Genomic DNA, 23,272 nt, shown 5'->3' with positions numbered 1-23,272 from the left:
TCTAGTAAGATGAGCATCAAAACTGCCTAGGCTCTTACAAAGCCAGTACGTGCAGTAGGATCAGAAACCCATTGCCATTGTTCTTGAGTTCTCAGTAGTCCTCATTGTCCGCTCTGTTCAGAGAGTCCGATTTTATCCCCCATTCTGGCTCTTGAATAGCTTTTAGAAATAGCTTGGAGGGCCGGTTGTGGTGGCGCACGCCGGTAGGATTTGCTGAAGGAGGCAGAGGCAGGAGGATCACGAGTTCGAGGCCAGCCTGGGCTACACATTTAAGGGGCTGGAGAGATGGCTCAGAGATTAAGAGCACTGACTGCTCTTCCAGAGGTCCTGAGTTCAATTCCCAGTAACCACATGGTGGCTCACAGCCATCTGTAATGAGATCAGGTGCCCTCTTCTGGCATGTGGGCACACATGGAAGGAATGTTGTATACATAATAAATAAATAAATCTTAAAAAAAAGAAATAGCTTGGAGGGGCTGGGCAGTGGTGGCGCACGCCTTTAATCCCAGCACTTGGAAGGCAGAGGCAGGTGGATCTCTGTGAGTTCGAGACCAGCCTGGTCTACAAGAGCTAGTTCTAGGACAGGCTCCAAAGCAACACAGAGAAACCTTGTTTAGAAAAACCAAAAGAAGAAGAAGGAGAAGGAGAAAAAAGAAATAGCTTGGAGGCTGGGTGGTGGTGGCACATGCCTTAATTCCAGCATGTGGGAGGCAGAGGCAGGCAGATCTCTGTGAGTTCGAGGCCAGCCTGGGCTACAGAGTGAGTTCCAGGACAGCTGGGACTGTTACACAGAGAAACCCTGTCTCAGAAAAATAAAAAAGAAAGAAAGAAAAAGAGAAAAGAAATAGCTTTAGAAGTCATATCACAAATCTGGGCCTCAGTTTCCCCATATAAAATGTGAAGGTTTCCTGCCAGTATGAGCAGACACACAGCCCTGAACCTATTCAAAGGCTGGATACTATGGGGGAGCATGGTTACATGGGTAAGGAATTAGAAGTTTCTAGAACTGGACTTCAGGGCCCTTTGGCTCTGCCAACTTCTACCTAGTCTGCACAGAGGCAGAGCTGGGCCACTACTGCCAGCGTGGTGATCACACTCAGGCCTAGAGACACCCAGGCACTCTTGACACACAGGGCCCTTCCCTCTCTTAGGCTCCGGGATAATGGGGGTCTACAGGGCCAGGCCCTCACTAATTCCCTATTAAAACTTGAAAGGGGCCAGGAAACCTCCAGAATAAACTCATTAATTTTTATGGGATAATAAATGGATCCCATTAAATTCTCATTCTTTCGATGCTGGACCAGCTTAACCTTTTAGAACTCAGAGGAGTGGACTCCCTGCCCACTGCATCCCCCAGGCTCTCCTGGACCCCCATGTTGTCATACTCCCTCTTCCAAGCTGAGAATTGGTTCTGCCCTACGGTGGGAGAATTCATCTGAACACATCAGAACCACAGGGCCACTCTGCATACTGCACGGAAGCATCGTAGGCCTTCTGTCTCTGAGACATGAGCTCTGGTCATGGGGCTGCCCCTTACTGGGCTTTGAAACGACAGACAGCCCCACATTTGTAGAAGCTGGGGGCTGGGGATGGCAGGTGGAAGCAGTGTCTCAGGAGAGGTCCCTTCCCAGATAGGGAGACAGTATGCGTGCTAGTGAGGACGGCTTTGGAATTAGAACCCAAGGCTTCCTGGCTGTGTGGTCCAGAAAGATCTGCAGATGCGGAGGTGCTGAGGAGTCCTGAGTTTGCACACACCCTGCAGGAAGAGAGAGAGACACGGTATATATAACACCTCCAGCTTTACTGCTCACCAGCCTTGTGGTCCTAGGCCTCAGTTTATTTATCTGTGAGACAGGCCATAAGACTTACCTAGCAGAAGGTAGAAAGGGCTCCAGTCTTCCATCCTGATCCAAACCTGCCAGGTATGGTACACTAGAGCCTCATCTGTACCCCTACCCCTCTGGGCTCTACTGGGGAAAACAGGGAAACCACTGGGCTGGGGCTGAGGGGTCAGACTACTATTCCTAAATCGGGCAGGGGGGGTAGAGGAGGGAGGAGAGAAGGCACAGGGGCCAGGAGGCGGAGCGGGAGAGAATCCTCTGGGGAGGCCTCCTGAATGGCTCATTAGTGCCAATGAAAGCCTTTTTTCATTTCGTCTAAATACTTTAAACAGGGCTCCCTCCGATGTCTATTTGCATAGCTTAAGAGCTAATGCAGGGGGAGGGCCCAGGCTGCAGCGCCCAGGGCTGGGGGTTGCTGGGCCGTTCTAGAGGGCCTCCAGCCCTCCTGTAGAGACTGCCCCAGCCCTCCCTCCTGTAGAGACTGCCCCAGCCCTCCCTCCTGTAGAGACTGCCCCAGCCCTCCCTCCTGTAGAGACTGCCCCAGCCCTCCCTCCTGGAGAGACTGCCCCAGCCCTCCCTCCTGTAAAGGACTGCCCCAGCCCTCTCTCCTGGAGAGACTGCCCCAGCCCTCCCTCCTGTAAAGGACTGCCCCAGCCCTCCTGTAGAGACTGCCCCAGCCCTCCTGTAGAAGACTGCCCCAGCCGGTGGAGGGTGTTTCCCAGACGTTAGAGGGGCAGCCCCAGCTCAATGGAGCTCTGCAAGGAGAGCGAGGGGGAATTCTATAGTGTCCAGATACTAGGTGAACTGAGAAGTTTATCTGGTTGTACCCCCAGCTTTGTCCCCAGGGACCCCCAGCTTTGTCCCCGGGGATGAGCAAGGCCTCGAGGTGACTGCCCTCTTCGAGGCTGATGCCGAACTATCCTTGTTTTGTGGATGGCATGCCCCAATTCATACACATTTGTCACCCAACAGACACCTCACCTTTAGCTAAATCCTTCCTATCCCAGCGGACTGGACTGAGCGCCTTTCCTGTCGCCTCTGCCTCCAGCTCCAGGACGTCCAGAGGAGGGCAGCTTTCTGTTTCTTTTCGTCTTTTTTTCTTCCTTTTTAAGATGTCTCACTATGGCCGGGCGGTGGTGGCGCACGCCTTTAATCCCAGCACTCGGGAGGCAGAGGCAGGCGGATCTCTGTGAGTTCGAGACCAGCCTGGTCTACAAGAGCTAGTTCCAGGACAGGCTCCAAAACTACAGAGAAACCCTGTCTCGAAAAACCAAAAAAAAAAAAAAAGATGTCTCACTATGTAGCCCCTGGCTGGTCTGGAACTTGCTATGTAGACCAGGCTGGCCTCAAAATCACATGTGATCTGCCTGCTTCTGCCTCCCAAACACAGAGATTAAAGGCCTATGAAAGTCCGCCCACAGGCAGAACCGACTTCGATGTGGCAGAGCTGACACTGTGCTGTGTGCTGTGCTCTGGCCCTGTTGATTCATACTGGGCTCCAGGCTTGATGTGTTTTGGGAACGGAGTATGGGCTCTCCATTCTAGACACCTTCCCAAGGGCCAGGATCAATTCCAACCTGCAGAGACCTTGAAGGGATCCCTTTCTCTCCGTTCACTTGTGGCTTCTTCAAATGACTAGAGTGTTCACTGCTGGTAGCTTCATTCCTCCCTGCTTGCAAGCCAGCACGGTCTGGAATGACATGGGGGGGGGGGGTGAAGGCATCCCTGTTGCTCCTCCTTTCCAATTCTTGCACAGCCATTTTGAAAGCTGTAGAGATCGGGGTTGTTCTCATAGCCTTCTCAGAGCCGACACAATTCTGTATGAACTGAAAGTGGAACCAGCATCCGCTGACCTTTTCTTGGCGGTTAAGGATGTAGGGAGCCTAGTGGGCCACACACAGAACGTGCGTCATCTCTTCAGTGATGTGGCTAAATGAGTCAACCTAATCAATAGTGAGCTGCGTAGTCAGAGGCTGACTCTCTGCTCCAGCACCGGGCAAGTCTCTGCCTTGCCCAGCTGTAGGCTTTAAGTAACACATGAAAAAGATTCCTCTGTCACCGAGTTGCTGTGTCAATTAAGTACTGCAAGCTTGCTGGGGATGCTGTCACTTGCCTATAACCCTGGAAGGTAGAGAGACTGACAAGAGGCTTCCTGAGCTGAAGGCCACCTTTGACTATGTGGCAAGGACAAGTTCAACCTGAGCTGCGTGAAAACCTGTCTTGAGCAAATAAATAACAACAAAACCAGAACAAACAACAACAACAACAACAAAAACCCTAGCCCTTCAAAGGCTAAGGCAGGAGGACTGAAAGCTTAAAGTCATCTTGGGCTAGACAGCAAACTTTCATTATAACAACAGTAATAGTAAATACTAATACAGGTCTTGTAGGAGACTGACTTAGCAGTCTGCACCCTTAGCTCCTCCTTTTGCCCAAGTCAGTCCCTGAACACTGAATTCAGCCAGGCACAGAGAAGCTCGTGACCTCCTCACCATAACCCTTGGCACTCCAGGAACAAGTCACAGACCCTCAGGCCTCCAACAGTCAACCAGGGTATCTTGAGAAGCCTCCTGCAGAAATGGTTTATCTCCCAGAGATTATCGTACCCTTGCTGACAGTGGGTGGCTCCCGCAGGGAACAAGTGGCAGCCGATTTGGGAATCAATTTGCTCGTTTGATATGCTATCTCGATCTCATTTAACCAAGTGCTCCAGTCCCCCTAGATAACACAATCAGCTCAATCGACAGTGACGGGAGGTGCCCATTAGCTCCACTCCATTGCCCAGCACCCACCTGACTGCTGGCAGGAGAGCTATGCCAGCTATGGTCACTTCCTGAGGCAGAGGCTCTGGGTGTGCTCTCTCTCTCTCTTCCAAGATGCCCACAGGTGCCCACCCTGAGAGCCACAGGACATGCTTCTTGATAGGCACCCCTGAAACATCTAGAGAGTTCCAGGGGTTCCAGCCTCTGTGTGTCATGTTAAGAACAGCCACTGCTTACCTGGCAAAGGCAGAACAACATCTGGGTTGTGGGAAGAGAAAGTAGCCTTGTCCTGGCATGTCACAGACACTAGCTCAATACCTCCCCTCCACGTCGCTGGTTTAGATGAAAGACACCCAGCATTGCCGGACCATCTGCTCTGGGGGACATGAGCCTGGCTGGGTATCTAGTTTGGACACTGTGATATCGGTGCTTGGCACAAATGCCAGGACACAGATGGGCTACTTTAGTGGGCATCGCAGGATGTAGCAATTGGTCCAGGTTTCTCAAAGCTTTGGATGGCCTGGGTCCCGTGACTCAGAAGAATAGAGAACCCTCCAAACTGAAGCCTGCCTTTCCCACCCCAATTTTCTCCCTCCTCCCCTTTGTCTGCCACATCAGAGCTGTGATGGTCTCCTGAACAGAATGCAGTCCATCTGCCACTTCTTCATGCCTGCCAATCCACGGGGTGGGCACGAGCCTGTGGATTGGCAGCCCCACCAGCAGACGGGTAGAGGAACCGACCTCCTCGCAAGCTCTGCTGTCTCACCCCAGTTGTGCTTCCTTTCCAGACTCTCGAGGCAGCCATTTTGAGGGCTGTAGAGATTGGAAATGCCACTCTTGCTTGTCCCCCAAGACTCCCCAGAGCCAACAAAATTCTGTATGAACTGAGCATAGAACCAGAACCCACTGACCTTTCCTTGGCCATTAAGGATCTAGAGAGTCTAGTGGGCCACGCACAGAATGTGCATCATCTCTTCAGTGATGTGGCTAAATGAGTCAACGTAATCAATAGCAGAGCAATCTATCCTGCTGACCAGAGATAGGAAATAAGTTTCATTTTCTGTAGCCTGATGGGTTGGCAATGGCTACCTGGATAACGGTTGAGAAGGATTCTGTAGTCTCGTGTGGTCTTAGCAAGAAATTGTCAAAATTGATCAGAGACATGTGCCATGAATGGAGAGGTGGCATTCCATTCTATCTCTGTGTAAGACCCTGCCTAGTCTCCTAAGAAAGATAAAAGAAGTGGGTGTGATAATGCGTGGGTGTGTGCCTATTATCCCAGCGCTCGGGTGTTAGAGGACTCTGAGGTTCAGGACAGTCTATGGAGTGAGATTGTGTCTCGAAATAAAAGAAAGGCAGGATTCAATGAGACAGATAAGTGGAGAAAGGAAACAGCATTTTCTCAACCAGCTCCACTCCATAGAGAAGAAAAACAGCCTTCGAGAATGTGGGTGCCTTTTCCAGACCACATAGCCCTAGAAGAAATAGACCTGAGGTCTGAAGTCCTGTCTGCTCCAGAACATGGGCCTCCTCATTGGTAACTAACATCACTTCTCTGGAAGGATCAGGAAAGTGTATAGGGCGTGGTGGCACATGTCTTTCATCCCAGCGCTCCGGAGGCAGAGGCAGGTGGATCCCTGTGAGTAAGAGGCCAGCCTTACAAGCAAGTTTCAGGACAGCCAGGGCAACATAGGGAAACCCTGTTTAAAACTAATCATAACAAACCAGGAAAGGGGAGGAGAAAGATTGTTTTCTGAGAAGTTAGAGAACTGGAATTTCATAGGGACCAAGCAAAGAAGTCAAGCAGGAGAAAATCTAAAATACAATTCCAAATACGTGACACATTCCCTGAAACTAATGACCAGCAGTTTCACTGGGAACAGGACATGAGTTTGAATGTCTTGTCATTTCAGTCAGAAAAGTCACTGTTGTGAGGGACATCTTGTTAAAGTTCTCTCTCCCACTTTAGAGGTTATATGACTCTGAATGAAGCACTTCCTTCTTATTTTCTTTCTTTCTTACTTTTTTTCAAGATAGGATTTTTCTCTGTAACCACCCTGGCTGTCCTGGAACTCGCTCTGCAGACCAGGCTGACCTCGAATCCACAGAGACCCACCTGTCTCTGCTCCCCAAGTGTTGGGAGCAAAGGTGTGTGCCACTACCACCCATTTCTGAACCAGTGCTTTAATCCTAGCACTTAAGAGACAGAGGCAGGCAGGCAGATCTCTTGAGTTCGAGGCCAGCCTCATTTACGGAGTGAGTTCCAGAATAAATCCAGTCTTGGAAAAAAAAAAACAAAACAAGTAAACAAAACCAAAAAGATAGACTTTCCCGTATCCCAGGCTGGTCTCAAACTCATTACATAATTGAAGCTGACCTTGAATTTCTGCTCTTCCTGCAGGGATTGCAAGTGTGAGTCAGCTCTCTTGGTTTATACAGTGCTGGGGTCGTACCCAGCACTTGATGCTTGTTAGGCAAGCCTTCTTCCAGCTGAGCTACAGACCCCGCCCTAGCACCCATCTCCTCATTAGTAAAATAAGGCCTTGGAGGAATGGCAAACATATATTTGGCATGGCATGGCTTCCTAGCATTCTGTGTTGAGGAGGATCCTGAAGCTGAATCTAGAAACAGCAGGGAATAGTGCAATGATCGATTTGTAATGTCTGTCGTGGTTGCTGGAGGAGAAAGGATAGCACACGTGCCATCTTTGAAGTATGTGATATCACCTCGCTTCCAGCTCTAACATTTTATAGCTCCATGATTCTCGACAATGAGCACACTCTCCAAGGCTCTCTGTCAAAAGCAAGACGGATCTCCCCCTGCCTGTGCTGGGCGGGATGCTGTGCACTGTGGCGTAGCAGGAGAACCTCTGATCGTTCATTATTATTATTTCAGGACTCTCCTCAGAGGCTCCGATCGCAGGGGAAGGTCAGGCCACAGGCGTCAAGGAGATGGATGGGGAGCTGACCGCAGCCCCGACACCCGAGCAGCCAGACCCAGGCGTCCACTTTGTCACTACAGCTCCCACCCTCAAGCTGCTCAACCACCACCCACTTCTGGAGGAATTCCTTCAGGAGGGACTAGAAAGGAGCGAGGAAGCACCGAGGCCGGCACTGCCCTTCCAGCCTGATCCACCCACACCTGTCACTTCAAGCCCCCTTCCCCGCCTGACCAACCAGGACAGCCGCCCAGTTTTTACCAGTCCGACTCCAGCTGTGGCTGCAGCACCCACCCAGCCCCACCCCAGGGAGAAGCCTTGGAACCCAGAGTCAGAGGCCCCTGAGCTTCTTATCACATCTCCTCTACCTCCAGGGCCCAATATGGCAGTGCCCACCCTGCACCCAGAGGATAGACCCAGTACGACACCCACCAGCCGAACATGGACTCCAACCCAGGAGGGTCCCGGAGACATGGGCAAACCTTGGGTTCCAGAGGTCATGTCTCAGACCACAGGGCTTGGTATCGAGGGGACCATTGCCACCTCCACAGCTTCAGGGGATGATGAAGAGACCACCACCACCAGCACCATCATTACCACTACCATCACCACAGTCCAGCCACCAGGTCAGCTACCTGCTGGTTGGCAGGACTGAAAGTGAGGGTGGAGTACTATGGTCCCAAATGCCTCTGTTTCTGACACTGCACCAATCCACCCTACCCTTTGCACCAGGGGTCATCTTTCTGTTTTGTTTGGGGCAGGGTTTCTCTGAGTAGCTTTGGAGCCTGTCCTGGAACTGGCTTTTGCAGACCAGGCAGACCTCAAACTCACAGAGGTCCATCTGCCTCTGCCTCCTGAGTGCCGGGATTAAAGGCGTGTATCACCACCACCTGGCCCAAGGGTCATCTTACATAAAGCATGTGGATTTGAACCATATAACCCCATGTTCAAGTTCTGAGTCTTCCAACTCTAACCTAGCCCTCCGGGTCTAGCCTTTCTGAGTTTCAAGTGTAAAGTGATGGTTAGAAAGCCTACCTTGGGGCTGGAGAGATACCTTAGCTGTTAAGAGCACTTGCTGCTCTTGCAGAGAACCTGGGTTCCTAGCACCAACGTGGACACTTAACAACCACCTGTCAATCTAGTTCCAGGGGATCTGATGCCTTCCTCAGGCCTCAGTGGGCACCAGGCACGCATGTGGTGCACCCACATCCATACAGGCAAAACACTCATCATACACACAATAATAATAATATAATAATAATAATAATAATAATAATAATGTAAATGAAAGACTACCTCACAGAACCTTTGTAAGAAATGAACTAGGGTTACATAATAGTCACTTAGCATAAGGTGTTTCCATCTTTTTTTTAAAGATTTATTTATTAAGCATACAATGTACTGCTGGCAAGAAGGTTGTGAGCTGTCATGTGGTTGCTGGGAATTGAACTTGGGACCTCTGGAAGAGCAGCCAGTGCTCTTACCCTCTGAGCCATCTCTCCAGCCCTTGGTTCCATCTTTTCAACAAGAGAATAGACATTCCTAGAGGTTGGCTTCAACACACACACACATACATGCACACTTCAGCTAATGCTGACTCTATCCCACCCAAGCTGGTCTTAGTCTCTGTCTCCTCTTGTCTCCCAGGCCCCTGTAGCTGGAATTTCTCAGGCCCAGAGGGCTCTCTGGATTCCCCCACAGCCCCCAGCTCATCCTCTGACGTTGGCCTGGACTGTTTCTACTACATCTCTGTCTATCCTGGCTATGGAGTAGAGATCAAGGTGAGTGAATCCATCAAGAGCAAAGCTACCCTTTCCCAGAAAAGGGCCTATTGTGGGGAAAGGTAGAATTGCTTAGGGGTACCAGCTGGGTTGGGGGTGCCTAGGGCTTGAGAGATAGACCAAAAATGTGGCTGGATTCTGTCTTGTGCACCAGCTGCAAGGCCCGGGAGGGCTCCAGGAAAGAGCAAGTATGCTTAGCCTCTTCTTCGGGCTTGGTAAACGACTTAGGACAGTCTGAGGGAGGAGCTCAGCCTTGGACGGGCAGAGGACTGAGTGAATATGGGTTCTGTATCTGAGGCCATGTGGGAGTGGAGCCAACACAGAACCACCTGTGAAGACGCTGTGGCACCTCGTTCATGCACCTGTTTCTCTCTTCATTCGATCCACAAATGCGTCCTCTATTGTAGCGAGTGCCATGTCCTGGGATGCAGATGTGGGGAGGACCAACATGGCTACACCATGGTCAGGTCTGTCCCTCACGTCCTGAGCAGCTCAACATCCTCACTGCTGTTCTACAGGTTTTCAGTCTTCACAAAGCTATATAGATCTTTCCTTTTGTTGCCCCAAACCTGCTTTTCATCCCATCACATCCACGTCAGAATCCTGGATTAGGGCCACCATGATACAATGTGGGTTTTGTCTCCTGAACAACATGGGTCCCCCTGGTCTTTCTCTTAGTCCAACCAAACTCACCCCGAACTCTGCCCTAAAAACTCTCATACTCCCCTGCTTCTCCTTCATCACCCCAAACACTGTGTGGCCTACCAGTCATCGTTCCCTGGTGACTTGGTGGCCACCTTACACCTTCCCTGGTGTCTCCCACCTTGCCCTGGAGGGCCTTAAATCTGGACAGTTCTGAGCCCCCCTGATACTTTTTGTTTCATGGCTAGCTCCTTCTTTGTTTCAAATAACTTGCAACGGATTGAATGAGCTACAGCTTTTTCTGCCCTAAGTCCCAGTTACACATGCCAGTCCCTTTGCCTGGTTAGACTGAGGACCCAGCACTGGCATCAGTTTCTCTGGGCATTCTTACCTTATCCCCAAAGTCTTGGGCCATCATCCTAGCCCTTGCCATTCTCCTGTGGCTGTGTGCAGCTGCCCACCTGTCTCTGGGAAGACCGGAAGATGCTAGAGGAGCACTTGGTGGTAGAAGGGATCAGCATGGGTGTGGAGGAAAATCAGGGACATTTGACCGGCGTCTTAAAGACTGTTGAAAGTGGAAAGGAAAGCATTTTATCTCTCTAAGGGAAGCAGGCAGGGAGCCAGGAAGCCACAGGGAGAGCAAAAGCCTGGATTGTACCACCATTCTCCCTACTCACCAGCTAGGATCCTGTTTCTCACCTGTCCCAGCTCAGAGAGGCCCTGGATCTGGGCGGGCTCCAGGCAGCACCTCCAGGTCTCCCCTCTAGGGCAGTCAGGTTCAAGTCTCCCAACCAGAAAGGGGAGGCGGGGGCTCTCCAACCCGAATTGGCCTCCCCTCTTCTTTCTGAAACTGCTTATTCCTCTTCTGCTGCGCTCCAGGTCCCTCATTGTGGGCTTACTGGAAAGGCAATTAGAAAGAGCCACCCCCTCTCAAGCCATTAGCACTCAGCACCGCTTAATTAAGGTAATTAATGTAAAATCATCACCAAATGAGAGGTGGCACCGGCTGTGGCTCACAGGGTGGAAGGTGCCAGCTGCAGGTGTGAGGAAGGAGATGGGAGGGGGCAAATACCAGACTGGATACCCCACTGCAAACCTAAACTGGCTTTACCTGTCCCTCAACTGAAATCTTAGGCCAGGCTGGGTCCAGCCCTAGTCCCTCCACCTGGAGGGGTATGTACAAGATAATGGGGCAAATGTACTGATGGCTCTGCCTGCCCTTAAGCTGGTCCTAGTCCAAGTCCAAGCCCTAGCCTGGATGCCCACCACTCCAGCAACCCTGGGTCTGGCACTGCCACACTTTTTCATCAGAATGCAAAAGCGGTTACCAGGCAACCTTGAGAGGAAAGCCACAGCCCTGGACTGCTCTCAGGAAACATGGCATGTGCTTGCTCACCCTCCATCTCATTCCCACAGAAGCAAAGTCCTTGAGGGCTCTGTGGCCGGAGACAGATTCTGAGGTGGGGGGGGGGAGGGTGGAGCACCAAGGAACCACAGTCAGGTCAGGGAAAGAGCAAAGGACGGAACAGCAGGATGTAAGGTCAGGGCTACTCCTGGCTGCCTCCCCCAGACCTGGTTCTCTTGAACACACCACACACACCCTTTGGGACCCATAGAGTTACCGATATAGACCAGTCTACGCACTACATAGCTGGGGAGACTGAAGCCTAGGCAAGGAAAGGGATTTGCCCAAGATCATTCAGTTAATCATTAACAAATGGCCTTTGGTCAATAGGTTTGTTTCATAAACGGAATTTGAGTACAATGTTTCAGTCTCTGTTGAGCACTGAGGACGCAGATGCCCCTGTACAAGGAGGGGGAAATTATAAGCAATGGCTGTAGGATGCTCAGGGCAGGAGGGACTGGGGCACAGAAGAGCCATGAGATCTGGGTTCCTCCTCAACCTGGAAGGGTTTTCTAGAAGTAAACACACCCGTTTGGAAGCCTGTGGGGTGACATGCCAGCAACCACTGCCTGGGCTGGGAAGGCGCAGATGTGACAAGCTTGGCCCCTAGAGGCTTCCCGAGATGTTTTGAGAAAGAATTGTCATTGTATAGGGAGCAGAGGTGAGGGTCGGGGTGGGACTCAACTGTGGGTAACCCCGGTGTACCCCTAGTTCACCAGGGCGTGTGGGAGTTGGAGTCGGGCGAGGGAGACATGAGGAGCCAGGGAAAGGATGGCACGAAGAGCCCACAAATCACACTCCGGAGCAGGTCAGCCAGGCTCTGGGCTGAGGCAGCACCTATCTGACTCCAGTCTGCCTTTTGTTGTCTTGTTTAAGGTACACCAGAATCTCTAAAAGTCGAGTTCTCCCAGTTTGGGCCGTGACGGGCCTCCATAGTCTCTTGCACTTCACGCCTGCCCCTTTCTCCATCATGCTGTAGCCCTCCATGCCCCCTAGGGGTCTGAGCCAGGAGGAGGCCAGGTCAGGTCCTCCAAATTCTAGGGAGGCGGACTTGCTGCAGCTGAGTATTGGGCACAGGGATGGACTCTTTCCTGAACGATCCAGAGAAACTTCTCAGTTCAGAGGACATGAGCCCGGTGACTCACAGGGTCCTGTGTCCTCCCTGGGTGGCCAGTCTCTCGTGAGTACTCTGGGCCATTCTGGGCCTGGTGCCTGCTTCTCAGTCCATTTGGCATTCCAGGAGCTTTCCTGCTGCCAGCCTCCATCTTGGCTTGGCTGCTCTCTGTACCATCTGGAGCCCGGGCACAGCTGCCCACCGTCCCTGCCCTCAGGTCCAGGTGGCCCCATTGGCACACAGCTTCCTCAGGCCAGCTGTCAGTTTGATGGGCAGAACACCCTACCCTGCTGAGCCAGGTCAGGACCAGCCCTGATGAGAGCATCAGGGAGTGGTGATGGGTTGGGGTGGTGGTTCTGGGCAATTTCTTATTTCCTAACTGGCAGGGCCCATCTGAGAGCAGTGAGAGTAACTGGAAAGTCTGACTTCCTGATTTAGGTCCTTTATCCCATCCCTAAAGCAAACCCTACCCCCCCCCACACACACACCCCAACACACATAACAGATATTACAGAGAAGTACCAGATCTTAAGAAATTGGAGTCTGGTTTTGCCTTCTGTAGCCCAGTTCTCAGCAATTGGCTAAGCCCCTGACCTTCTCTGGGTCTCAGTTTCTCTCTCCATAAAAGGTTAAACTAGATCAGTCTCTAACACTGAGTCAGGACACTCTTCCCTAAGCTCAGCTGCACAGTGGTCCCTCAGACCTTGGCCTTGCTTTCTGGTAGCCACAAGATGGGGCCTCTGTGAGGTGTGGGAGTAGCCAGAATCTGGGGGCTCACCCTGGTGTCCACTAAAAAAATGACAGCAATCATCTTACTTGCCTTACTGCAATGTGTGTCTGTCAGTCAGATGCTACTGACTGGACACGTGACCTTGGGGCTGCAGAAGGCAAGCTGAGCCCTCCCTACCTTTCATCCAGGAAGAACCAGCCCCTCAAGATGACTGTGTTTTCTCCTTGAACATCTCCCTGGTCTTCCAGAGACAGGGTAGTGTTGGACAGCCCAGGGTCCTATGGGAATTGTCCTCCTAGCTCTCTTTGCTTCTGGCTCCCGCTGCTGGCTCCCAGGGCCCCTCCTGTCACTGAATGGGGTGTGGGAAGACAGCCCTCATGAGCAGAGCTGACATTTCAATCTGCCTCCCCGACTCTTCAGATGCCTGCAAATTACACCAAGACTTCATCTCCCCCCCTTGTCCAACACCCAGCCCTGTCTGGCCCCTGTCAGCCTAACCCTCCAACAAGTGACAAATTACCTCCCAGCTTCTGCAGCAGGCCTGCAAGTGGATCCTCAGAACCCAGAGGATCCACATGGCACAGCTATCCCTGGGCGGCTCAGGGAGCCACATCCCAGCCCTCACCCTCAGGTTGAGCTGGAAGCCAGACATCCCCCCCCCTACACACTTTCTGGGCCCAAAGAAGGGGGTGCAGAGATCTCAGCTCTCAATTTCCCAAGCTATACAGATTGCCAGAGAAAGGATGGCTCATGGGAACTCAAATCCCAACATCTTGAAAAGGCCAGGGCAGGCCAAGCCAAAATCTACCTCCCGGCTAAACCTGGGGCCCTGGAGCCTGGGAATAAAGACGTCTAGAAGTCTATTTCTGCAGGTGATAGCCCCAGGAGTCTGGGAGGGGAACGAAGCTGCCTTGTGCCTCCAGCAAGGCAAGACTCTGCTTCTTAATAGCTGTGTGCCCTTTTCAAAGTTCCTTAACCTCTCTGAGACTCTTTTACCACCTTGACACACTGTAGATGCTCTACGAACCGTCATTGTTGGTGCAGGAAGTTAGAAGTTAAGTCAGAGACATTAATTTCTGAGAAACTAGGAAGAAATGCCTCCTTGATTTCAACACCTCTGCCTCCTCCTCCTACACCCAGCTCTTAAAGGCACTCTGAGATCCACCTGCACCATGCTGATCTGAGAACCACCAAGCCCTCCGCTCTCCCGCTCTTCCCTCGAGGATCCCTGCTGCCTGCATTCGGTGCCACTTAAGGCAGAATTGTATGCTGCCTGGCATCTCTCGATAATTACAGATTCCACGTGTGTGAGGCTTGTTTTCCCAACTCCAGCATCACACAATCTCCAAGTTTGAAGGGACCTCATCCAGCCTCCGCCTGCTAGGGATTCCCTGAGGGATGTCCCCAACAGATGGTCAGGCAGCCGCCACCCAAATGTGCCTGGGCGGGGAGCTCCTGGTACAGAGGAGGCGCTTTTGCCCCTAGCATCCTGCTTTGAGCCTTCTCTTCAATGCCCCCGCCCATTCCCACCTGATATTTTCCTTCCGGGGCTGGGAACTTCTTCTCCCAGATGCTGCCCCCCCCCCCCGCCACCACCTTAGTTCCCAGAATATGCCAATCCTCAGCCACAATCAGAGAAGTCCCTCTAAGCCTAGTAGCACCCGTCTCCTTGGACCTGATTGGGCTCAACATGTCATGCTTGCCAGCTCATAGAGACACACTTGTGAGGGCCAAGCCTCCAGAGGCCCACCTTTCTTCCACCCCTCCGTGCTAAAACTGGCCTATGAAGAGCATATCCTAAATACAAGGCTTAAGTATGTAGATGAGGAGAGGGTGGTCTGACGGAAAGCCTGGAGAAGAGCAATCGATGGTTTGGTGAGGGAAACTGAGGAAGGCCTGCCTCTATAGGTAGGGAAAGGGGAGGTACTTCCTGTTGCTAACTCCAGGAGGGCAGGAAGCAGGCGGGACTTTTGTGGCTGCGCAGCAGGGAGCTGAGACTGGGAAAGCCTCTGGAGCTGCTTGCCAGTGGCCAGTTTGAGCCTTGTCTCTGAGCAACCTGAAGCTACCGATGGAGTTGGAATGGGGGAGAGAAGAGGTCTGACCTGGGGCAGAATGAGTTGGGGGTAGGAGGGGTCGGATGTGGTCAGAGGCCATTTTCTCAGAAACAGTGGGCAAAAGGAGGAAAAGGAGGAGCCGAGGAGGAGCCGTCTGAGATGGCTGGGAGATAAAATCGGAAAGGGTTTGGTGACTCAGTGGGTGCCACTTAACCAGAGCAGGTGGTTAACTCTTGAAAGCCCAACATTTAAATCATTCAATCAGAGGAATGAGCTACAGAACTTAGAGCTTACAGATCCGTTTCCATTGCTTGAGTACCTCATTCAAATCCAGAGTATGAGTTCACGGATCTAAAGTGGGGTCTAAGGGTCGCCCCATTTCTTTTCTTTACCCACCCCTGTAGGGCGGTATTCAACTTGTTATGTAACCAAGGATGACCTTAAACTTCTGAATCACCTGTATCCACCTTCCATGTGCTGGGATTATGGGCATATACCATCGCACATAGTGTATATAGCACTCAGTATTAAACCCAGAGCTGCTTGTGCGCTAAGCAAATGCCCTACCAACTGAGCTACATTCCCAGCCCTGATTCTGTTCTTAGAAGCGTTCATGTGATGTGGCTGCTGCTGATCTAGGGGCCATATTTTGAGTAGCAAAGCCCTGCCAGGCGTGGTGGCACACATTCACAGTCCTAGCACTCAAGAGGCTGAGGCAGGAGGATCACGAATTTGATACTGGCCTTTGCCACATGAGACTCAATTAAAAATAATAGGGCTGGAGAGATGGCTCAGTGGTTAAGAGCACTGGCTGCTCTTCCAGAGGTCCTGAGTTCAATTCCCAGCAACCACATGGTGGCTCACAACCATCTGTCATGAGATCTGGTGCCCTCTTCTGGCATGTGGGCATACATGAGGCAGAATGTTGTATACATAATAAATAAATAAATCTTTAAAAAAAATAATAATAATAAATTAAATGAAGCGACACTAGTGTCCTTGCCCAGGAACGTGGGGTGAAGATGGGTGAGCCTCTCTATTTCTAGACTCCCAGGCCAAGCACCTTTCCCTTCTGGTTGGAGTCTATGGTTGTCTGACCCTTGAATGGAAGCATGGCACTCAGACGCATGCTCACGGATTAAGGGCCTGAAGAACAGGATGGTTCAAAGGGGCCACTGCCAATCGAATGAGGTAATCAGAGCAGGTATCATGGCATGAAACAAGGACACGCGGAGGGGCCAGCAGGAGACAAGTTTGGCAGAACCTATAGAGCCAGTCAGAGCAGCTGGCTTCATAGACTCAATGGGGAAATACTGGGTGATTTAAACAAGAAAGCCCCGGGATGAGCAGCAGGGACAGAGACTACTAATGGCTTCAGTTCAGGAAATATTGATGAGAAGGGAGGGGTGGGTTAAGTCCTCCGGCAGGAAGGCTGGCTTTGGTGATCTAGGTGAGTAATGACAGGGATGAGTTAGGGAAGTGGCAGTAGAGAAGTCGAGATCTGCAGTCCATCTGACAGACTGACCGAATGGACGTGGAACATGAGGTGGCGCACAAGGCCGGCTGGATGTGAGGAGTGTGCGCAGCATACAACAGGAGTGACTGGGGAAGCTTGGAAACAAAATGGGCCTCAGGGCTCCAGAGTACAGGAGGCTCACGTGTGACCCTGATGGGTGATGGTCAGCAGGACTCAGGGACAAGAAGCCCTGATAGCGCTGTTTTGTTCTCTCCCACCCATCTGCAGGTGGAGAACATCAGCCTTCAGGAAGGGGAGACCATAACAGTAGAGGGCCTGGGGGGGCCTGACCCATTACCCCTGGCTAACCAGTCTTTCCTGCTACGGGGCCAAGTCATCCGCAGCCCCACCCACCAAGCGGCCCTGAGGTTCCAGAGCCTTCCACTACCTCTTGGGCCTGGCACTTTCCATTTCCACTACCAAGGTAAGGCCTGAGCCACAGAGAGGAGCCGGCCAAGACTGGCTGCTCTCCTAGTGGGTTTCCTTTTATTACAGTCTAGGTCAGAAAGGAGCTGAAGGGCCTTGACAATGACCATCTGGAGGTCTTTAGCTAACCAGACTGGCTTTCCTCACCCACCTGGGATGCAGCCTATGCCCCATGTGGCAACTCAAAGTGCCTCAGGAAAGAAGGGGGGCATGATGAAATGGGCCATACACTGGCTGAGAGAACAGGCTTCTTGCTAGTTGTTGACTTTGAGCTGGCCCTTTGATTTCTCTGACTGTTTTTTTCCCTCTATTCCTTTTTAGTACACCAGTTGTCACTTTTAATTTTTAAAATTTTATGCATTTAATGCATTTATTTATTTACTTTATGTGAGGGCAATTTGTGGAAATCAGAGCTCTCCCCTCCTTTTACCACGTGGGTCCTGGGGATGAAGTTCAGGTTTTCAGGTTTGGCAGCAGTGCCTTCGCATCTGGCCGTCTCTATGGTCCTTTTTGTAATTTTAATAAATGGGACAATTCCATAGTATAGAGAGAATCAAGACTAGCCATTTGCATTGAGCGTGGTGGTGCACACCTGCAATGCCAGCATTAGAGAGGCTGAGGGAGGCAGATCTCCGAGTGTTGTAAGCTTCAGGCTAGCCAGGCTATGCAGAAGACTCTACCTCAAAAATTTAAAAAGAAAAAAAAAATTAGCTGGACGTGGTATCTCACACCTTTAATCCCTGCACTTTAATCCAGCACTCGGCAGGCAGAAGCAGGTCTACAGGCCAGCCTGGTCTACAGGATAAGTTCCAGGACAAACAAAAGTAAAAATAATAATAATTAAAAGTATTTAATTGGAAATTACTCTATTTTTTTTTTTTACTCTATAATTTTTTGGTATTTTTCTTTTGTTTTGTTTTTCAAGACAGGGTTTCTCTGTGTAGCTCTGGTGGTTTAAGTTAAAGGAAAAGTGCTTAGTATGTCCTTCATTAAGGAAACTAGTATTTTACTGTTTGCAGGATGAAGGAGGGAGGCAAAGCTGCTGCTGCCCCACAGGGGTCCTTCCTGCCCATCCCCCACCGCCCACCCCGGACAGGAAGTCAGTTCCATCCTTTGCCCAGGTTAACTTTAATTCAGATCCTGGAGTGCTAATAGGGAAATAATTGGTAGGAACAATCAAGGCATTGTCTTGCATTTGGCATGGACCACTTCTGCAGACCCGCAGGGGGGAGGAAGAACTGATGGTTGGCCAAGCACTCTGGAGCTAGGGATGCGTGGACCCTGCCTTCTCACCTTGTCAAGGCTTTGTCACCCGAACTAGAGGAGCTGCCTGGTGTGACAGCAGGGATCCTAATGGTGGGCAGAGGTTGTTCAGGCCCTCAGCGGAGGTAAAGCCCCGCCCCAGGCAGGGATGACTGCCTGGGCGGCCCCTTCATTCTCCCTAATGGCTCATCAATCCTCCTCGGCAGCAGGCATAATTTCATGCCACAGTAACCTTTTCTCTTGCTGCAAATTCCTTTGCTCAAAACTACAGTCCCCTCTTTGTGTGGCCAGACAAAAGTGGCAGAACGCTATGGGGCTGGAGGCCGAGCCACAGGGAGCAGATCCCTAGCAGAGACTTGGAGAACTGGCCCGCTCCTGCTCTTTGTCCCAGAAGCCCTCCCTCCTCTGCCCAGTTTTTTGTCAATGATCAGCTCTTTCCTTAATGAGTGTAATTCCCCTAATTATAGGCTGTAATTAGCCCCGATCCCAGAGATGGGAACAGGGGGAGCGTGTGCTCACAAGCACTTCTCCTGGTCTGGAGAAAGAGGATGCCCGGGAGAGTCAGTGAGGGCCGAGGACCACGCCTGTATGTGCTCAGTGTCCAAGCCGATGAAGGAGGTCACAGTTGTGAGCTTCCACACAGGCCTTGTGGCCATAGGCCTTGTGGCGGGACAGATTCCTCTGGCCCAGCCCCAGGCTGGGTGGGGAGGCGGAGACAGAGTGCCTGATAGACCCCTCCCTCCTCCATCCTAGCATTCCTGGCACTGGACTTGGCTCCAGAAACAGCCGCCAGCAAGAAAATAACTCAACAGATTGTGGTGGTGCAGACTCCCTGGGAACAGTTGGTTGTCATGGCAATAGGAGGAAGCTCATCTTGGGAAGTGGCACTTACCCATTATGGAGTCTGGGGGCGCGCCTCTCAAAGCCACCAGCCTCCTGCTTTCACATCATCTCAGCCCACTCCCTTCCCTGGCTGTGCAGGGATGCACAGGGAAGCTGACAGGGAAGTGCTGAGTCTGACCTGGCCTATAGCTCCCAGGACATCAGCCTCTCATCCCTCTACTCTGGGTAGAGTCCTCCCTATCCTAACCTAGCCGGGAGGAAATGACCTGCTGAACAACCTCCAAGGCCTGCCTCGTCTGTAACTGTCAGGTTTCTCTGACCGCTGACTGGGGTCAGGTAGGAAGCAGGGGGCACTGAGGAACTTGAATCCCCGCCCTACCATACACTTGCAGTGCGACGAGAGTACACAGACCCCCTGAACCTCAGTTTCTCCAGACCTCAGCTTTCCTTACCTTAAAATGGGTTAACAGCCCCTACCTCACCTTTCTTCCATGGCTATTATAGGTACTAAGTGCGGAGGGCGTGAAGGTGTTTTAGGAGCTGGAAAGTACAGCAAATGTCAGAATCTGTCGGGACTCCTGACTGCCAACATTGTCAGTCGGCTGGGGTGTGAACTGTGCGCTTTGTGCCAGGCACTGCACATATGGCCTCTCATTTAACCTCCCCAGCCTTGGATGCAGTACTCTAGATCACTGGTTAAACAAAGGAACCAAGGCACGGAGCAAAGAGGTAACTTGCCCACGGTGGCACAGCAAGTAGTGGAGTCTGCATTTAAAGCCAGGGAGTCCTGGTTTAGCCAAACCCAGAACCCATCTCCTAGGCATCACCCTATACCACCTGCCAATCACAGCCAGCCTCTTACTGGTCATACCCGCAAAACTCTCTTCTCGTTGTCACACAATAACTAAGACCGGTGTGAGAAGCCTCAAAACCGAGTCGCGCTCAACTTGGGCTCTGGAACCTCCCTCATCTCTCCAGAGGCAACCCCCTTTCTAGTCACACAAAGCACACAGAGACATAGTCAAGCCTTCTCTTCGCTTCTCCCCTACTCTTAGAGACTCCCCATTTATAAGCTATTTCTGGGGCTTAGCCTAAGAGTCGGGATATGCCAGGCAATTTTATGAGATTTGCTGCCGCTATATGGGCATATATGGTATAACAACTCCAAAGCAGCCGAGTTTCCCAGAAATGCTCATCCCACCTCCAATTTCCAAGGTGAGTGGGACTTTCCCATATCCTCCCATTGTCTTTAAAAGTCGTTCACTGGTCGGGGTGGGTGGGGAGTAGAAAGAACCTCCACAGAGAAAGCTTAGGCAGGCTGCCCAGTGTGTTACTGGAAATGGGGCACTTCTGTGGAACTTCCAATGCCTCCTCTGAGCCCAAAGACACCTAGAGCAGACTGTGCGGGCCCTGCCCCTCCTCACTGTCACCCATTCTCTCTATAGCCTATCTCCTGAGCTGCCACTTTCCCCGGCGTCCAGCTTATGGAGATGTGACTGTCACCAGCCTCCACCCAGGAGGCAGCGCCCGCTTCCACTGTGCCACTGGTTACCAGCTAAAGGGTGCCAAGCTCCTCACCTGTCTCAATGCCACCCAGCCCTTTTGGGATTCCCAAGAGCCGGTCTGCATTGGTGAGTGGGTCCCCACAGAGAAGGCTCGGTGCCAAGCAGAGGAGTAAAGTGGGGGTCATTTTGGATCGCCATTGCTGTCTGGAATTTCGCTTCTTTTCTATAAGGAAGGCAGTATATGGTTGCACATCTCAGCGGTACTGAACCGACCTACATTTATTCTCCGTTATGTCAGCATCGCAGGTTGGGCTCAGAGTTGGTTTTCCATGTTGGCTGAGCAAGATGAATGTAGAGAGAAAACAGAACCAATCAGGGATGATTCATATCTTGGCAGATTGCTAGCCACAGGTGGCCTCAGGTACCGTCTGCAGTAACTCTCCAGACATCACAACACTGCCATTCATTGGTTGATTGCTAAGAAACTCTCCAATTGACCCCACTGGCCTGGGATTACCTTTTCTTCCCCAAGAAAAGGCTGAGCTGCTTGTCTGGGCCCAGCAGTGAGGGCTTCTGGGCCATTCCAGCACAGATTTCTTAGAAGGTGTTTGGAGCCAAGAAGGGACCTGAGTCAAACAGGGCTTCTATCCTCAGAGCCCCACAGTCCCAGGGAAGGCGGGAAGAAGAAGGGACCTAGAGATGCTGGAGAGGTGGTTCAGTAGTTAAGACTGCATGCTGCTCTTGTAAAGGACCTGAGTTCTATTCCCAGCGCACAATCAGGCAGCTCACAAGTGCCTGTAACTCCAGTTTGGGGATCCAACGCCCCCTTCTGGCCTCCACAAGTACTGCACTTGTATGTATAAGCCTACACTTAGGCACACTCATATAAATAGGACTTTAAAAAAATATTTTTATTTATTTATTATGTATACAATATTCTTTCTGCGTGTATGCCTGCAGGCCAGAAGAGGGCACCAGACCTCATTACAGATGGTTGTGAGCCACCATGTGGTTGCTGGGAATTGAACTCAGGACCTTTGGAAGAGCAGGCAATGCTCTTACCCTCTGAGCCATCTCTCCAGCCCTAAATAGGACTTTTAAAATAACAAATAAACCAGGAGCATAGATCACTAATTCTAAATCAGGGAGTTTAAAGTACCGAGGAAGAGTCATAACGTGGCTGGCATGGTAGTCACGACTGAAATCCCAGCACCTGAGAGGCTGAGGCAGGAAGGTTTTAAGTTCTAGGTCAGCTTGAGCTACAAAGTTAGACCTTGTCAAAGGGTGAGGGTTGAATTGGTCTGGGGAGAAAGCAGCTGTACATTCCCAGTTGGTACTGAGATAGCTCCCTGGAGGAGGTAGCCCTGGATGTTTGGCATTGCTATGCAGGGAACAATGTAAGCTATGATGGAGGGGCACAAAGGAGAGCGTGTTTACAGCACAGAAGACAGCCAGGTGGAGTGGACAGTGCCAAGGACCTGGACTGTCGGTCCAAAGCACTAGGTACACAGCACTGAGGAGGAAGGGAAGGAAGTCTGAACTGCTCCGGAGAGCCGGCAGTGGTTGTCTGGGGGCCGGGAGGCCATCCTGTGGAGAGGATTTGAACGGGGTGGTCACTTCGGGGATGTAGAGAAGTCCAGAGACACTGATCAGAGAGCCAGGCTGAGTGAACAGAGATGCCAGTTCTGGTTCCTGGAAGGCCTGAGATAGTTACAAACTCAGAAGGCTCATGGTGGTAATGTTGTGTTTGCCACATGACAGGTAACTTTTGCTTTTTATCTTTTTGGAGGGGAAGAGCCTTGGACTTTTAAACCTTACTTCCTTTCGTATTCTTCCTAGTACTGGTCCCTAAGAGACAGACATGGTCTCTTGCCTTCAAAGAGCACCATCTAGTGGGGAGGCTGGGGAGTGGTTTAGTGTGGACAACACTGGATGGGGTGATCTCAGTGTGCCTTGTATGTGGGCAAGACAGGCCAGTTCCAAATGGAGGAGACCTGGAAGGATTCCCACAGAGATAGCCTGGAGGGCTCCAGAATCATTAGTTCAGGGCAGCTTGGTGGGTTCTGTGTGAAGGCATGCAGAAACAGAATGATCTAGTAAGGTGTGCCTGAAGGTTTCAAGCAGGAAGACTGAAAAGGAAAGGAGAGAGTCCCAGTCATCATGAACTTGAACCTCACCTCAAGGGCCATAGAGAACCACTGAGTGATTCTAAGTCAATGGGATGGCGTTCGAGTAGAAGGCCAAGCAGAAAGTTAGACTGCTCCTCTGTAGAGAATGCAAGACAAGACTCATTCTGGCCCCAAAATCTAGACTCAACTCTTCTATTGTCTGCAGCCTTTGGAGGAAATGGTGCTTTGTATGGCAATGGTAGTCTGGCCTCCTAGAGCAGAGCTGTGTGTCTGTCTGTAGTCTGTTCTCCGAGAGCAGAGCTGTCTGTCTGTCTGTAGTCTGG

The 23,272-nt window shown here is 51.4% G+C and overlaps 1 protein-coding gene across 3 annotated transcripts in view; it reads left to right on the top strand.

The window, feature by feature from the left end:
- Positions 1-23,272, top strand: part of Sez6 (seizure related 6 homolog) — a 47,680-nt gene that overhangs the window by 16,364 nt on the left and 8,044 nt on the right. For all 3 annotated transcript variants that reach the window (XM_026780133.1, XM_005349483.1, XM_005349482.3), the window contains exons 2-5: positions 7,499-8,167; positions 9,189-9,322; positions 17,012-17,207; positions 20,761-20,946. In XM_026780133.1, coding sequence (XP_026635934.1) covers positions 7,499-8,167; positions 9,189-9,322; positions 17,012-17,207; positions 20,761-20,946 — 1,185 coding nt within the window. The remainder of the gene's footprint in view (positions 1-7,498; positions 8,168-9,188; positions 9,323-17,011; positions 17,208-20,760; positions 20,947-23,272) is intronic.

Source organism: Microtus ochrogaster, chromosome 7 (genome assembly GCF_000317375.1).
Source record: "Microtus ochrogaster isolate Prairie Vole_2 chromosome 7, MicOch1.0, whole genome shotgun sequence".
NCBI lineage: Eukaryota > Metazoa > Chordata > Mammalia > Rodentia > Cricetidae > Microtus > Microtus ochrogaster.
Note: the sequence above shows the minus strand (reverse complement) of the source record. Positions and strands in the feature narration are given on the sequence as shown.